The 16,710-nt window shown below is 36.2% G+C and overlaps 1 protein-coding gene across 1 annotated transcript in view; it reads left to right on the forward strand.

Annotated features, from left to right (window-relative positions):
- The window catches only part of med13a (mediator complex subunit 13a), a 69,623-nt gene that overhangs the window by 31,298 nt on the left and 21,615 nt on the right, over positions 1-16,710 (forward strand). The window contains 6 exon segments of the mRNA XM_051120673.1: positions 5,775-5,972; positions 6,140-6,334; positions 6,429-6,591; positions 8,336-8,449; positions 10,974-11,064; positions 11,066-11,706. Coding sequence (XP_050976630.1) covers positions 5,775-5,972; positions 6,140-6,334; positions 6,429-6,591; positions 8,336-8,449; positions 10,974-11,064; positions 11,066-11,706 — 1,402 coding nt within the window.

Raw genomic sequence — 16,710 nt, forward strand, 5'->3', positions numbered from 1 at the left:
GACTTTGAGCAATTTCTTCTCTTCCCTGTCAGTCTTCAGTGTGCATTCACGAGAGCAACGCAACGCATGCATGTGATGCTGCTGACGCAGGACATAGAACCCGGATGCGCTGCGCCTTGATTACAATCAGAGGAATGCACATCTATGCATACTCTCGTGAATGCAAAAATGGAAGAGAAGAAATTGTTCAATAAAGTTACTTTTGCTTTCTTTGTGCACAAAAAGTATTCTCGTAGCTTCATAACATTACCTTTGTATCACTGATGTTGTATAGACTGTATTAAAAATGTCCTTGCTAGAGGTGGGAGAAAAAAATCGATTCTCCAATTTATTGCAGTTCTTGCGATGATTCTGAATTGATTCCGAGCTTTGTTTTTTTTTCCCGCATATGGCACGTGTGAGCGCTAGAGACAATTGCGACGACTTCGTTGCAAAGGATATGTGCTGTGAGACTCGTGCGTATTGCTGGACAATGTGTGCTTCCATTTGAATTTTTTTTTCAGTGTTTTACTGTAAATATGTTTTCATTATGCAATTTGGAATGCAGTTTGGATTAGATTCACGAAACTCTCGTACTGACAGACTTTGTCGTGCACTTTGTGTTTGTTGTCCTAAAGCTTGCGGCTGCGGTTAAATGCGCTTGCATCTCTGAATACTTTTATACAAAAAATTGATGTAAACACAGGCAGTTATGTTTTCAGAGCAGGGCAAAACATCTGATATGTCAAAATAGATCTGTGAATGCAGCCTGTTAAAGCTGCCACTGTCTATGATCTCATCAGTAATAATCAAACACCAATAATGCTGAGAAATAAAAAAAACAACAACCCATAACTGATTGTCTGTAAACTTTTGGATAGTTAAAGAATGCTTATTTTAAATAAGTTATTATTTTAAAAAATAGCATGTTTATGTAATTTGATTTAAAACAAAGAAACAAATTTTGCGCAAAATAAATTTGATATAAAATTTAAATGAAAATGTAACTATGTGCAGTAATAGTGAAAATTGAGGATATAATTGTACTCTAAATTAATCGTGACACTAGTAAAGATTCGTACCCCCAATTTTAAGATGCCAGTACTGTCATACAGTGATTCTAACTACAAACAAAATGCATAGAAACTTCAATTTTGGTTAAAATGTAAAGTTGTAAAGATGCATTTGCACTGTAGAAGAATTAATTAGGAAAAATATGTAGATCAAGAATCGTTTTGGAATCGGATCGTGAAGTGACTAAAGATTCCTACCCCTAGTCCTTACTACCGTTCTAGGCCTTGAACATGCCAAATGTGTTGCTGTCTTTGCAGGGTCGGAGAGCTCTCAGATTTCATCAGAAAAATCTTAAACTGTGTTCTAAAGATGAACAAAGGTCTTAAGAAAGGCATATTGCCATTTATGATCCTATGTCCCTGTAAGGGAAATCTTTGCACTTTAGGAGATTTTAGGCTTGTTTAACGTCAGCATAAAATCAAAACGGACAATTCTTATTCACATCTCAAAATCTTCAATCAGAAACATTAACAACAACCTCTCTTCTCTGATGACTTGTTGACTGGTGTGAGCGTTGGGCGATAAAGCCTTCCCTCCAGCAATCTGTCACTCACACGAGATGGCAGCAATTAGCAAACGACAACGATCCAATTAATTCCCGATGGACAAAATCAAGTCCCAGCCTTTTTTTTTCTTGTTTGGAAAGCCATTTCCCTTGGATTTACGTCACTATAGGGACAAAAATTCGATTGCAATTTACATTTCATGCTGACTTAAAGACCTTACCTGGGATTACAAAGCCCTCAGTTGCTCTTATGTACCCAGGGTCTATCAGTGGAAACATTCCTTATAGGTTTAATTTTGTGATGCTCACCTTTAAATGAAATTCATCCAGTATCATTCAATTCAGCTTAGCTGGAATTGACCAATCCACAGCTACAGCCGTGCACTCGATCACATCTGCGATTGTTTTGCATAATTGAGATTGTTTGCAGTTCCTGCGAATGAACGTTTTAAAACACAATTCATCCTTCTGATAGGCGAATAACCTTTGCAGTGAATCAGGAATGTGTGATGTGTCAATTGGAACCAGCTGACCTTTCTCTCGCTCGCCCGCTCTCCCTCGATCTCCTTTGGTCTGCTGCTCACCGTTTCTGACAGTCTCGGATTAGTGAGCGTGCGAGTGTTGCGACTATGACCTCATAAAGAGCAGTGAGAGGGGTGTAATGAACTCATAGCTCACTTAACCGAGCAGAAGAGGGAGGGAGAGAGAGACTGGTAGTGCACAGATTGCTTGACAGAATAAATGTGAGGTGAACAGTGTGATATTGGAATACATTTGTTTGCCTGTTTGTCTGAAAATTGCTTTATATCTGTGTGATGCCCCCAATCAAACGCGGACCAGAGCAGCAGAACCCTCTCTAATGATGGCCGACGTTTAGTGGATTCGATGCTTCGAGCTCCCCTGCCATGCAAATTCTGATCTTCTGCCTCACCACCTACCTAGAGAGCTCAACGCTGGGCTTTCTTTCTGTAAATATTTTGCACATCTCAGTGGAGACTTTAATGCATTTTGACGAGCTGGCCATTCAGAGGCTAAATGAATTCTGATCCCCTCACCTTGGCTCGATCAGATATTAAAAGAGCCATTTTTGCCTGTAGAGTTGGTCTACAAAACAAGCTTGTTTTTTCGAAATAATGCAGGATAACGATCTCCGTTTGAGCATTTAGATTTAAGCCGCCGTAACCCATTAAAGATGAATCGTCCCTCCTTTCCATTTGTATAGCATTCCCCTGCCCCCATTCCCTCTTCCCATACCTCTTCCGGATGGACGGAGGTGTCCTCTGTCATTGTGGCTTTTATGGATTTGTGTGATGAAGGCCATGGAATGAGCCGGCTAATGGAAGGACACAGGATGGATTCATCCACTCCCCCCTTTTTTCTCCCTGGAAGCTCCTTCCTCCTTCTAACCCCTAATATGTGGATCAATATATCAAGGCAGTTAAAGAAACACACAAGTACAGAATGAGTTTTCCTTGGGAAAATGTGTTACTACCTACCTCGGTTATTTTTTTAGGCGCGAAAGCAGAGCCGCTCTTGAGAAACTGAAGTGTTTTGGTAAGATACCAATAATGTGAAAACCGGTGCCGTTGCTTCCACATTTGTGCTTCACCTTGTCTTTTTCTTTTACCCCGTTTCTGTCTCTCCCTCTGAGTGACCTGTTTATTTAAGTTGGTTTATGGGCTCTGAATGAGCACTGCTTGGCAGTAACTGGAGGCTGTGTTGATATGAAAGGCTTTCGGAAAGTGTCTGAGAGAAAGGAGGAAGGAAAGAGACCTGGCTGTAGTGGAGGAGTCATTTAAGACCACAGTTAATGAGGAACAGAAGTGGAGGGAGCGGTTGAGAGAGAGCCAGGCGGGAGTGTTTGTACAGTGTTCCCCGCTTCATAGACTCATTTGCTTTGGCCCTGTTTTGATTACACGCTCCTTAGTCTTCATGTGTTTCTGCTACATATGCTGGGCTTTCTACATTGTAAGAACCAGTTTGGGGCAACTTTCCAAGGACAGCTCCAGATTAATGCCGTTTGATCACATTTTGTAGTTCTTTTGACACTATCATGTTAACACAAGCACTTGAATGTGTGAACAAAAACTAATTAGGATCCTAGGATAGGTGAATTACTCAAGGGCAAAATGGTTATTTAACGATGCATGTTACATAGTCTTGGTGAGTCACTTTGTGTACCAGCTAGTGCTGTCACAATTATGACTTTATTTAGTATCATACAGCTAATTGCACTTACCAATTTAATAGCCTTTTTGCTCATGTCTTTCACAGTGTAAGGATAATGCACCTTAATGCAGCCTTTTGTACAGAGCTGTTGCAGAAATTAGACTGACCTAATATGTTAAATGTTTATATATTATTTATATATTATTGTATAATATATAAATGTTTTTATATTACTTAAAATGGAAATCTTATTTAATATTTATGAATTGTATATTTTCTGTTAGTGATTTATTAATTTATTTTTGTGTATAAAAATGTGTGTATGTGGCCTAGTCTATTTTAATTGTATTATTGTTGTAGTAGTAGTAGTAGTAGTAGTAGTAGTAGTAGTAGTAGTAGTAATAATAATAATAATAATAATAATAATAATAATAATAATAATAATAATAATAATAATAATAATAATAATAATAATAATAATAATAATAATAATAATAATAATAATAATAATAATAATAATAATGAAGCATCTCCTAAAATGGACAAATATTTATATTTGTACATAAATATTTGTATTACTTACTATGAAGATGTTTTTATTTTGTATTTAGAAATTGTATAATTTCTATTTAAAATTTATTTTATTTATTTTTGTGTATAATAACTCCTTTTGTTTACACTTGTTGTGTGGCCTAGTCTGTGTTAATTGTTGTAGTAGTAATAATAGTAGTAATAATAGTAATAATTATAATAATAATAAATCATCTCCTAAAATGGACAGATGTTAATATTTGTATAAAATTCCCTTACTTGAATGACAATCTATGATTGATATTAATAGAGCACAATGATTACGATTCTCAAATAATCTTGATTAGATCAAATAATATTTCTGTTAGTTAACTGTATAATATATAAATATTTTTACTTAAAATTACAAATAATTTTTTTTTTATATTTATAAATTGTATAATTTCTGTTTAGTAATTTATTATTTTATGTATTTCCTTTTTTGTGTGTAATAGCTCTTTTCATTTACAATTGTTTTGTGTGGCCTAGTCTATTTTAGTAGTAGTAGTAGTAGTAGTAGTAGTAGTAGTAGTAGTAGTAGTAGTAGTAGTAGTAGTAGTAGTAGTAGTAGTAGTAGTAGTAGTAGTAGTAGTAGTAGTAGTAGTAGTAGTAGTAGTAGTAGTAGTAGTAGTAGTAGTAGTAGTAGTATTGATAATGATGATGATGATGATAATAATAATAATAAGAAGAAGAATGATAATGATGATAATAATAATAATAAAGCATCTTTGTAAGCGTATTTGTATAAAATCTTTTCAATCTATGATTGAAATGAATAGAGCACAATGATTACGATCATTTCAAATAATCTTGATTAGGTCAAATAATATTTCTGTTAATTGTATAATATATAAAAATGTTTATTTAAAATGAAAATATTTTAGCTTTATAAATTTAATTTCTGTTAATAATTTATTATTTTATTTATTCATTTATATATTTCCTTTTTTGTGTGTGTAATAGCTCTTTTCATTTACAATTGATGTGTGTATCCTAGTCAGTAGTAGTAGTAGTAATAGTAGTAGTAGTAGTAATAGTAATAATAATAAAGCATCTCTGTAAGCTGTGTAATTAAGTTCTGTAAGTAATTTATTATTTTATTTATTCATTTATATATTTCCTTTTTTGTGTGTGTATAATAGCTCTTTTCATTTATTTGTTTTGTGTGGCCTAGGCTGTTTTGATTGTATTATTGTAGTAGTGGTAATAATAATCATCATCATCATAATAAAGCATCTCCTAAAATGGAAAAATATTTATATTTGTATGAAATTCCTTATTTGAGTGGCAATCTGTGATTGGGATTAAAAGAGCACAATGATTATGAATATATCAGATAATCTCAATTAGATTAGATAATCATGACAGGCCTGCGTCCCAGATTCTTGACCTTTATGCCACTGCTATGCAGTATCTCTTGTGTTTTGTACTGTATGTAGTATGTATGACTGAATCGCTTCTCTTATTTTTGCTGTAGTGATTCTGAGTCCATTTGGACTGAACGGGACATTGACCGGTCAGTCCTTCAAGCTGTCTGACCCTCCGACACAGAAGCTCATTGAAGAATGGAACCAGTTCTATCCCATCAGCCCGACCTCCAAGGAGAGCACAGAGGACAAAATGGAGGACATCGACTGGGAGGACGACTCACTGGCAGCAGTGGAAGTGCTTGTTGGTGAGTTGGACCAAAATGTATTTTACTTAAAAGGCTGGAAAATAAAACGGTTGTAATGTACGAGCAATACATTTTTTGCTGAAAATACTGTTTTTCATTTGTAGTACATGTTCTTTTTCCCCCAAAGTGTGCATTCATAAGGTGTTAATGTGTGGCTGTTTCTCAAGGTGGTGTGCGCATGGTGTATCCTGCATGCCTGGTGTTAGTCCCGCAGTCAGACATCCCCACTGTAACACCCACGGGGTCCTCGCACTGCACCGCTGTCTATTCAAACGGCCATCAAGTGCCTGCTTCAAACCGTGACCCCGCCATCTCTTCAGTGACCCTGACTCCTCCCACCTCACCTGAGGAAGCTCAGACAGGTAAACACGCCTCAACCTCAACTCAAACCCATCTCATTTCACGGGCAGCATCCGTTACACTCTCAAACGTTTTGTCTTTTCTTTCTTTCTCTAGTTCACTCTCACTCGGCACAGAAGTGGATGCGGTTGCCAGTGGCGATGGATGGATTCAGTGTTGACAGCACCAGTCATCACGGTGGCAAAATTCCACGCAGGATGGCTAGTCAGGTGGTTGAGACTGTTTGGCAGGAGTGCAACATCAACCGAGCTCAGAACAAGTAAGTGTGCTCAGACATCCTCAGATCAGATAATCCCATTTCTCAGAGCAACAATGCACTGTTAAAACTGGTACAATGCATATCTGAGCCGAAGTTGTTACGCAAGGTCTGTCTATAAGGTTTCGAGTCAGAATTTGCACAAATGTGTGATTGTTTGATGCTTTTAACATTAGTTAACATCAGACATCAATTCAATCTTGGGAACAGTTTTGCACACTGTCCAAACTAAAATTTCATTAATTGAAGGTCGTGTTGTCACATTTAACAATGTATACAGTTTATTCATGAAAAAAATAACTTCATCAATTTTCTTACATTTTTCTTACTGTTTAAATTAAGCTGATAATCCTATAATTGACTGTACTACCTTTAATGACACATCTGCGTTTACTCAAAAAGGTTAAGGTGTGTTCAATAAAATTGTTTTCCCTAGACAATAACAGTGAAACATTCAAAAACATTTGTGTAACCACAGCTTGGAAGTATGTATACATGGAAGCCCATTTCCACCATTGAATAAAAATGAAAAACTGTTAGTGTGACTTTGTATGTCACATTCACATCTTGCAATTCTGACTTTTTTCCCTCAAAATTGCGTGATTCAAACTCGATTGCAATTCTGACTTTACAACTCACAACTCTGGCTTTATAACTCACAATGGTGAGTTTATATCTTGCAATTCTGACTTTGTAACTCACAAATCTGACTTTGTAACACAATAGTGAGTTTATATCTCGCAAACTCTGACTTTTTTCTCAGAATTGAAAGAGTTTTGATATAAACTTTCAATTCTGAGAAATTAAGTCAGAATTGCGAGATATAAACTCACTATTGTGTTACAAAGTCAGATTTGTGAGTTGCATAGTCAGAATTGCATGATATAAACTGAAATGAAGTTAAGAATTGTGAGATAAACTCACAATTGTGAGTTACAAAGATGAATTGCGAGATATAAACTCGTTATAGTGAATTGTAAAGTCAGAATTAAGATATAAGCTTGCAGTTGTGAGTTACAAAGTCAGCCTTGCAGATATAAACTCGCAATTGCGAGATATAAACTTGGAATTGTGGGTTACAAAGTCAGACTTGCAAGATATATAAACTTGCTATTGTGAGTTACAAAGTCAGAATTGTGAGTTGTAAAGTCAGAATTGCGAGTATTAACTTGATTTTGTGAGTTACAAAGTCAGACTTCCAAGATATAAACTCACAATTGTGAGTTACAAAATCAGAATTGTGAGAGATAAACTTGGAATTCTGAAAAATGAAGTCAAAATTGTGCAAGATAAACTCACAGTTGTGAGTTACAAAGTTTGAATTGTGAGATATAAACTTGCTATTGTGAATTGTAAAGTCAGAATTGAGATATAAGCTTGCAATTGTGAGTTATAAAGTCAGATTTGTGAGTTACAAAGTCAGACTTGCAAGATATAAGCTCACAGTTGTGAGTTACAGAGTTTGAATTGCGAGATATAAACTCGCTATTGTGAGTTGTAAAGTCAGAATTGCAAGTATTAACTTGCAATTGCTAGTTACAAAGTCAGATTTGCAAGATATTAACTCACAATTGAGAGTTACAGAGTTTGAATTGCAAGATATAAATAAATAATAAAGTCAGAATTGTGAGTTGGAAAGTCAGAATTGCAAGATACAATCTCAAAGTACCATAGATTTTGTGATTTTGAAGTCATTTAGAAGATTCAGAGAGTTTGATTCCAATCTTGTTTTATTGTGTCTTTGCAGACGGAAATTCTCTGCCACAGCCTCCAATGGGACCAGCGAGGAGGAGACGTTGATGAAAGTGGGCACCTGGGACTTTGTCGACTCCACACAGAGATCAAGCTGCAACTGTTCGAGGTACAGACGTGCACACTCACTCAGTCCTGTATTCTCATAGGCTGCCGTTGTTTAACCATCCCACACTGCTGCTGCCACTAATCGTTTTTCAGCTCTTGTAGTGTCATCTGTCACTCTGTAAAATGACAGGCAATGCATTTGTCATGGAGTATTAAATAAGCTCTTTGTGAAAACCGGAGAAACCGGTTTCTGAGTGATGGTGTTAAGGTGTCATAAGTCCTACTCTGATTCTGATAGATGGAAGAAATTAACTTGCTTAGATATTCAGAGCCTCCATGTGTTGAATGTATATGTGACCCTGGACAACAAAACCAGTCTTAAGTAGCATGGGTATATTTTTATGGGTCAGAAATATAGATTTTTCTTTTATTCCAAAAAACATTAGGATGTTAATTAAAGGTCATGTTCCATGACGATATTTTGTAAATTTCCTGCTGTAAATGTGTGAAAACGTAATTTTTGATTAGTAATTTGCATTGCTAAGAACTTCATTTGGACAACTTTAAAGGCAATTTTCTCAATATTTAGAATTTTTTTTTTTTTTTTTTTTTTTTTTTGCACCCTCAAATTCCAGATATATTCGAATAGTTTCTCAACAAAATATTGTCCTGTCCTCGCAAACCATACATCAACATCAATGGAAAGCATATTTATTCAGCTTTCGGGTGATGTATAAATCTCACTTTCAAAAAATTGACCCTCATGACTGGTTTTGTGGTCCTTGGTCTCATATCTGTATGTAATGTATCAGGCTGTACCTAGACTTGCAGCTCCTTTTGGTCCTTCCACTTGCATGTTATTGTGTGGTTTTGTGACTCATGAGTGTTTTACACACTCCTACATGAACTTTTCTTGTAGTCAGATTTAGATGTGTATGGAAACTTTTAAAGAAAAACATTTGGTCAAATATGTTCCAGTGTGGCTCTGCAGCAGAACAGTTAAAATACAGTTTATAATTTTGATACCAAGAATCATTACAGAGCTCTGAGTGTGTATGCGTTTCATAATTAAAGAGGGCAATATCACCTTTTAGTTAATGTTTGCATGAAGTATTGTTTACAGATTTTAGACTAGCTTGTAGATTCACTGACCAACTCAGTAGTAAAAGTGTAGTTAGTGTAATAGATGCTTGCTAATATTGCAGTAAAGGGACTTGAAAGGAGATGAATTTTTAGTATTGACATAGTCCAGATCTTTCTGTGCCTACTTAAGGTGGATAATGGTTTTATAAACCAGAAGCAAGTACTAAAAAGAATAAGCCCAAACACTCATTGAGCATTGTAAGTAGTATTAACACAGACCTACTGTCACGTAGTGCTGTGTGGTCTTGCTGTTAGTCGTATTCTCTTTCTCTTCATGGAGTAGCTGTTCAGTTCAGGCCAAGAGAAGGCCAGGCGCCATGGGACTGTTGTCATTTGCCAAATATGTTTTTTGGAAGAGACCCAGCATGAGAGGTGTGATGCTACTCGGAGTCCCCCCGTGAAGTGAAAATGACCATGCATCGACCAAGAGTTTTTCTGCTTGTTTAGCATTCTGTGTGGTGTTGTGTGTGTACATGTGAAATTGTTTTGAGTGTGTATAAGAAAGGGTATAATTTTACCCTCGACTCCCCTGAGTTCTGGACATCTGGACGTAACTGAGTAGTTTGTAAGTTTGTAAGTATATACTGCTCTGTGTATCTACTATATATCTGACTGACTCCAAACTGTCACATAGATCTACATACTTAGACCATCTCAGTTCCAACCTCGAAGTACCTTGTGGTTTCTTTGTTTGCATACACAGGCTAAATTAAGTGCCTTGACCCCCCCAAACTCCTCACACTACACGCGAACTATATGCTTCAGGCTCTTTCTTAAATGCTAACATGCATACATGTACAGTGCCGAAGCATACATCTGAAGCAAACCAAAGTTTTTTTTTGGCTTTGTGAAGTGAGTGGCTGTTATGAAAGCCTTGCATTTTTTTTAAGGGAGGGATGAAAGATGTGTATTTAAAGCCTAAAGCGTGTTTGTAGCTACAGGCTTGTGTGTTGAGATACTGTGGAGCTTGAGATGGTGACTGCCTCTCAAGAACAACATTATAAACGAGATACACTGTACAAGGAAACCCACAGGGAAGCTCTGGCAGCTGTTGTGCTTTACATATCTCTGAGAAAGTGTGGACACACGTTATCAGGTCAGACAGACTCTGATAGGAGTGGAGCGCTTGTTGAAAGGGTGGTTTCTTAAACCTGTCCTTGGACTCGGCAAGCAGAGAATCTTTATTCAAGGCTGTTTTTTTTCATGGATCCAATAATAGTTAGAAAATTCTAAATAATGAGCTAATTAAGAAACTGTTACATTTCTCTGTTACGAGTCTCGGAGGCCTATTAAACCTGAAAAGAAATGTTATGAACTCTCACAGTGAAAAGAAATGAATAAAAAATATGGTTTTTGGTAATGGGCTTTCTTATTAATGATGTCATCAGTTCATAACTCATCTATCTGTTGTATTAAAATATTTTTTATCTTTATCCTATCAGGCATAAAACGCTGAAGCAGAGAGCAGGCAGCACACCTGGTCAACCGCCCACCGCCGGTCAGACACAGCAGCCGCCCATCAAGCACAAAGCCGGGGGAGAAGCCCGAAAAGGGCGACAAGCAGCAAAAACGCCCACAGACGCCCTTCCACCATCGCAACTCGGTCTGTGAAGATGTCTCCTCTATGGAAACCGACGCTTCTGCCGGCCAGCGCTTGGCTCTTAGAGGTCAAGAGGGTGGACGGTTTCCTGGGCTACGCCCATCTGATGTGAGCGCCGGTTCGAAACCTCCACAACTTCACAGTGGGGCCGGAGCTACCGTGTGCAGCAGCGGCCCAACGGAGATGGTCGGCTCTCCTCAGCCACCGCCGCTTAGTCCTCACCCCTGCGAACGTACCGAGGAAGCCTCAGACGCCATTAAGAACCCCTCCACACCACACAGCCAACATTTTTACCCTCCTTCCGCAGAGCCATGCCTTCTGCCCCAAAAGGGCCCTGATGATGCCCGTTTAGAACCCCTCACCCAGCCTTTTCCCCCTGCGTACCCCGAGCCCCTGGAGCCCACCCCGTACGTCAGCGCAGCAGTAAACCTGGATGACGACGGGAGTCACGCGCCGTGGAGGTTCTTCAACCTGCCACGTAGGAAAGATGCGGAGTTTCCCACGCCGTCACTACCAGGAGACAAACTCAGAGAAGAGGCGTCACTCGGCGCTGAAGGGATTATGTCTGTTACTGAGTGAGTATCGCACATGATTTCATGCATCACACACAATTTCATGCAGTTACTTGAAGGTAAATGATGTAATTTATGAGCTAACAAGCAAAAATAATAGAAAACACTTCCCTTTGTCTTCCATTGATTGGATGATAGGGTCCTATGAAATTATTTTTTTCCAAATTTCGTTTTTTCCGCTTTAATTTTCCGGATTCCATTTTTTCCGTTTTAATTTTTGTGGACTCTGCTTTAGGACAAATCCAGCTGATGGATATGACATTTTGCGTTATGGATGTGACGCATAAATGCTTAGAGAATGTATGTGTAACCAATATACCGAACCATCTGTTTATATTTTAGTAAACCCTTGTTGATGGTCTAAACATCAGAAAAATATCAGTCTATGCACAAATTTCTGTTAAAAAAGAATAGGAAATATGGATGTGACAAAGAAAGGGCACCATTTTTGAGAGACTACTTACTTTGTAGGATACAATAATACCCAACAAATAGAGAAACAATGGCTCTTCACAGAAAATATAGTTACTTTATTTTAATTTTTATTTATGGGGAATCTGTACTGTTATGGATAAGCCTGAAAATATCCCTTACCAGACTATGGAAAATCATGCACTAAAAATTAAAAGCTTTAAAAACTTTAAGAGAGACCTCACGTGGGCATTTGAACCACCAAATGTTGACATCTGTGCTATCAGTAAAGTGAAAACCTTTGGTAAAAACTTTATTTTTTTCATGGTAAGGTTGACCTTTGATTTGAATTACCCTTCAAAATAAAATTGTATTAATCAAAAAGCATGTCCAGTTAATTGAAATCATTACGTTTTTAACAGCAATTTATTAAAAGTTTAACAAAAAATTTATTTTTAAGATCCACACATTTTTACCAAGTTCTGTTTTCCATTATATTGCTTCCATTTTAATGGTTTCATAAAATTTTAATAATCAAAAGCATCCTTAAATAATTGATTTTGTTAAAAAGCTAATGTATTATTACTGTTACGTTCAGTAATATATTTCTGTCAGTTTCTTCAAGTTAAACTAAACTTTTATTTTGACGGATTTCTGTGAAGACCTTTGAGTTTCTGTTTGGGTATATGTGACCCTGAACCACAAAACCAGATTTTTACCAAAAATCATTAGAATATCAAGTAAAGTTCATGTTCCATGAAGATATTTTGTAAATTTCCTATCGTAAATGTATCAAAACTTAATTTTGATTAGTAGTATGCATTGCTAAGAACTTCATTTGGACAACTTTAAAGGTGATTTTCTTAATTCGGATCTTTTTTTTTTTTTTTTTTTTTTTTTTTTTTCTGACACCCTCAGATTCCAGATTTTCAAATAGTTGTATCTCAGCCAAATATTGTCTAATCCTAACAAACCATACATCAATGGAAAGCTTATTTATTACTTAGAAAAACTGACCCTTATGGCTTGTTTTGTGGTCCAGGGTCACATATGATGATAGTTTTGTTACAAGAAACAGTATAATGCGTATAAAGTGACTGTCTGAGCAGCTTTAGAGATTGTTTATGTTTATACTAAGGCAGCAGAGGCTGAAAACACTGCAAGCGTCACGCATGCATCATTTTGTGTGTAGTAAATGAAACGTGCATCTGTCTCATTTGTTCACACAGAGACACGCAGAACATGCAGGATTCATATTTAAATAGTATTTTTGCAGCTTAATATTCACAGACACTAGTACATATTGCATTTTGGTATAAGCGTACAGACATTGTTGAACAGGGTGGGCCAGTTTACTGAATACCGAATAGATGTTGATATGCAAATTTGGGTCGTCATACTCGATCTGATAACCTGATTTCTGAACAGCCCATTTTTGCAGGTTTTTTTAAATGAGCTTTTTGATTAGGGAGAGACGTTTTGCGATTTGGCTGCAATGTTTTCAAAAGGAAGCAAGAAAAAAAATCTAGTTTTTCTTCATGTGTCCCCTTTAAGACGCATTCTGTTTACATTCTTTTGTAAAACCTCCCTGAAGCCTCCAACAATGCAGTGAACTGAAAGTACATATCTTTTGGATTTAAAGCTCTCCATAACCTGTAAACAGCCAGGAGGATTGCATTGTGCATTTGTGTTGTGTAATAATGGCTTAAGTAACTGTGTTTCTAAAGTGAGCGTGGGACCACCCTGTGGACCCCCTTAATCCCCTCCGCTCAGAGCTTTTATTTCCAGCAGCCAGAGTTTGTTAGCAAGAGCCCCCAATACCGTACCTCATACGTCCTTGTCTGTTTGTAAGCTGTGTGTTTTGAAATAGCTGTGATGTAGCCTTGCGCACCGCTCACTCAAACACACATAAACACACTCTTGTTCTGTGTCGAATGTTCTTTCTCTGAGTGCACACACTGTGTTAATCCCTCGCGATGCGCCCTTTGACATCATATTTCACTAATGTGCAGGCCTAGCACTGTTGTGAACTAGGAGATTATGGGTCCGTCTCACACGTGCATACAAACACTCAAGGGTTTAAGTGGGGATTTAGAGTAGACATGAACATGGTATACTGTTAAACACCAGCTTGTGGACCTTAAAGGGATAGTTCACCCAGAAATTACAATTCTGTCATTAATTACATACTTCAAGCTTTCTGACTCTGCATAGACAGTAATGCAACTGACACGTTCAAGGCCCAGAAAGGTAGTTAGGACATTGTTAATATAGTCCATGTGAATAAATGTTTTGAATGTGACATTCATGCGTTTCGAATGAGATTGAAAAGTCATCTGAGTATGCAGGCGGGATATGTGTGAAATGGACCTTCACAACCTACTGTAATTACATGGTTAATATTTCTATGAAACTGTTTATATTAATAATAAATGAAGGGTGAAATAAGGTTGCGTTTACATCCACACATGCTCAACACTGACACTCTTGCGACATGAACTACCCTTCTGACTTCCAAGAAAAGCACCAAAGGAAACTTGCCTTCCATGTGGCTACCTTGATTTAAAAGCACGGTCATTTGACACTGGTGCCAGTGCTGTTTGATGACAGTCTCCAACTAAGTCGTGACATGTTTACTTGTGTGAAAAATATTTGCTAAAGTGTACATCTTATCTGCTTTCTCCAGAAACTTAAATTAACAAACGGTTACCCACACTGCTTCCAATATACATGAAATTGTTGCAGTTTGGTCAGTATTTGTGCTAATATATATGATGATTAAAATCCTCATGCCTACACTACCAGTCAAACGTTTTTGAACAGTACGATTTTTAATGTTTTTTTTTGTTTTTGTTTTTTTTTTAATAAAGAAGTCCCTTCTGCTCACCAAGCCTGCATTTATTTGATCCAAGGTACAGCAAAAACAGTAATGTTTTAAAATGTTGTTGTTTTCTATTTGAATATATTTTAAAACATTATTTATTCCTGTGATTTAAAAGCTGAATTTGTAGCATCATGACTTAGCAGTCACATGATCCTTTAGAAATCATTCTAATATTCTGATTTGCTGTTCAGAAAAAATTTAAAAACAGCTGAGTATAATTTTTTTATCAGGTTTCTTTGAATAGAAAGTTCAGAAGAACAGCAGTTATCTGAAATAGAAATCTTTTGTAAAATTATAAATGTTTTTATTATCACTTTTGATCAATTTAAAGCATCCTTGCAAAATAAAAGTATTAATTTCTATAATTTATTTTCCAAAAAAATAAAAAATAAATAAAATAAACTGACTCCAAGCTTTTTCTATTCATCAAAGAATCCTTATTTCAGATAATTGCTGATTTTTGGATCTTTCTATTCATCAAGGAATCCTGAAAAAAGTACTTAACTGCTTTAAATATTGATGATAATAATAATAATAAAAAAAGTTTCTTGAACAGCAAATCAGAATATTGGAATGATTTCTGAAGGATCATGTGACACTGAAGACTGGAGTAATGATGCTAAAAATGTAGCTATGATCACAGAAATAAATTACATTTTAAAATATGTTCATATTAGGGCTGTTAAAAGGCTAATTGTGATTAATCGCATACAAAATAAAAGTTTGAGTTTGCCTAATATACGTGTGTGTGTGTGTGTGTATTGTGTGCAATTATGTATATAAAAATACACAACAATGAATGTATATATTTAAGAGAAATATGTTGTGTACAAAATTATTTATATATGATATAAATTATATAAAAATATAAATAAATACATATACTTGTAAATATTTCTTAAATGTATACATGACTGTTTGTATTTACATACATAATTACACACAGTACACACACATATTAGGCAAACTTTTATCATGTATTTAATCGTGATTAATCGTTTGACAGCCCTAATTCATATAGAAAACAGTTATTTTAAATAGCAAAAATATTTCACAATATTACTGCTTTTGCTGTATTTTGGATCAAATAAATGCAGGCTTGGTGAGCAGAAGAGAATTCTTTTAAAAAAAAAAAAAAAAAAAAATTAAGAGTCTTACTGTTCAAAATCTTTTGACTAGTAGTGTGTACTGTTAGAGGAATGCACATTTGTCAATGTAGGCCACTTTGTGTCCTAAAAAAACCAAAACATTTGGTTTTATGTGTAGTCCATAATGTCACATCTATTAACATGAGATGGCGTTTGTTGAATCTGTTAAAGGGGGAACATTGGTTGGTCATACTGATACTGCCCTGTGTGAGAATGTTTGGACACGTTCGTGTGAATAATGTTCGTGTAGTATGAACTTTTCCTCTAAACTCGTTGCGGATGAGAGCTATTGAAAGCAACAACTTTATGCCCCTCGTAAATTCACGAAGCAGCAGTGTTATGACAAAATGAAGTGTACACATCGCTCAGCCGTGCCGTTGTCTTCCTGGAAGAATGCTTGTTGATAGTATTAAGTTAAAAAAATGTGTTCCTAATCCCTCACTAGAAACAAAAAATGTCTGGTTTGAAAATGTTTTTAGTGTGTGTTCTTCACAAATATTTGATGTTTTAAATAATACAAGAATTTTTGACGTACGTGAACATTCCAACATTCTAGTGCTTTGC

This window comes from Labeo rohita, chromosome 10, assembly GCF_022985175.1.
Source record: "Labeo rohita strain BAU-BD-2019 chromosome 10, IGBB_LRoh.1.0, whole genome shotgun sequence".
Taxonomy (NCBI): domain Eukaryota; kingdom Metazoa; phylum Chordata; class Actinopteri; order Cypriniformes; family Cyprinidae; genus Labeo; species Labeo rohita.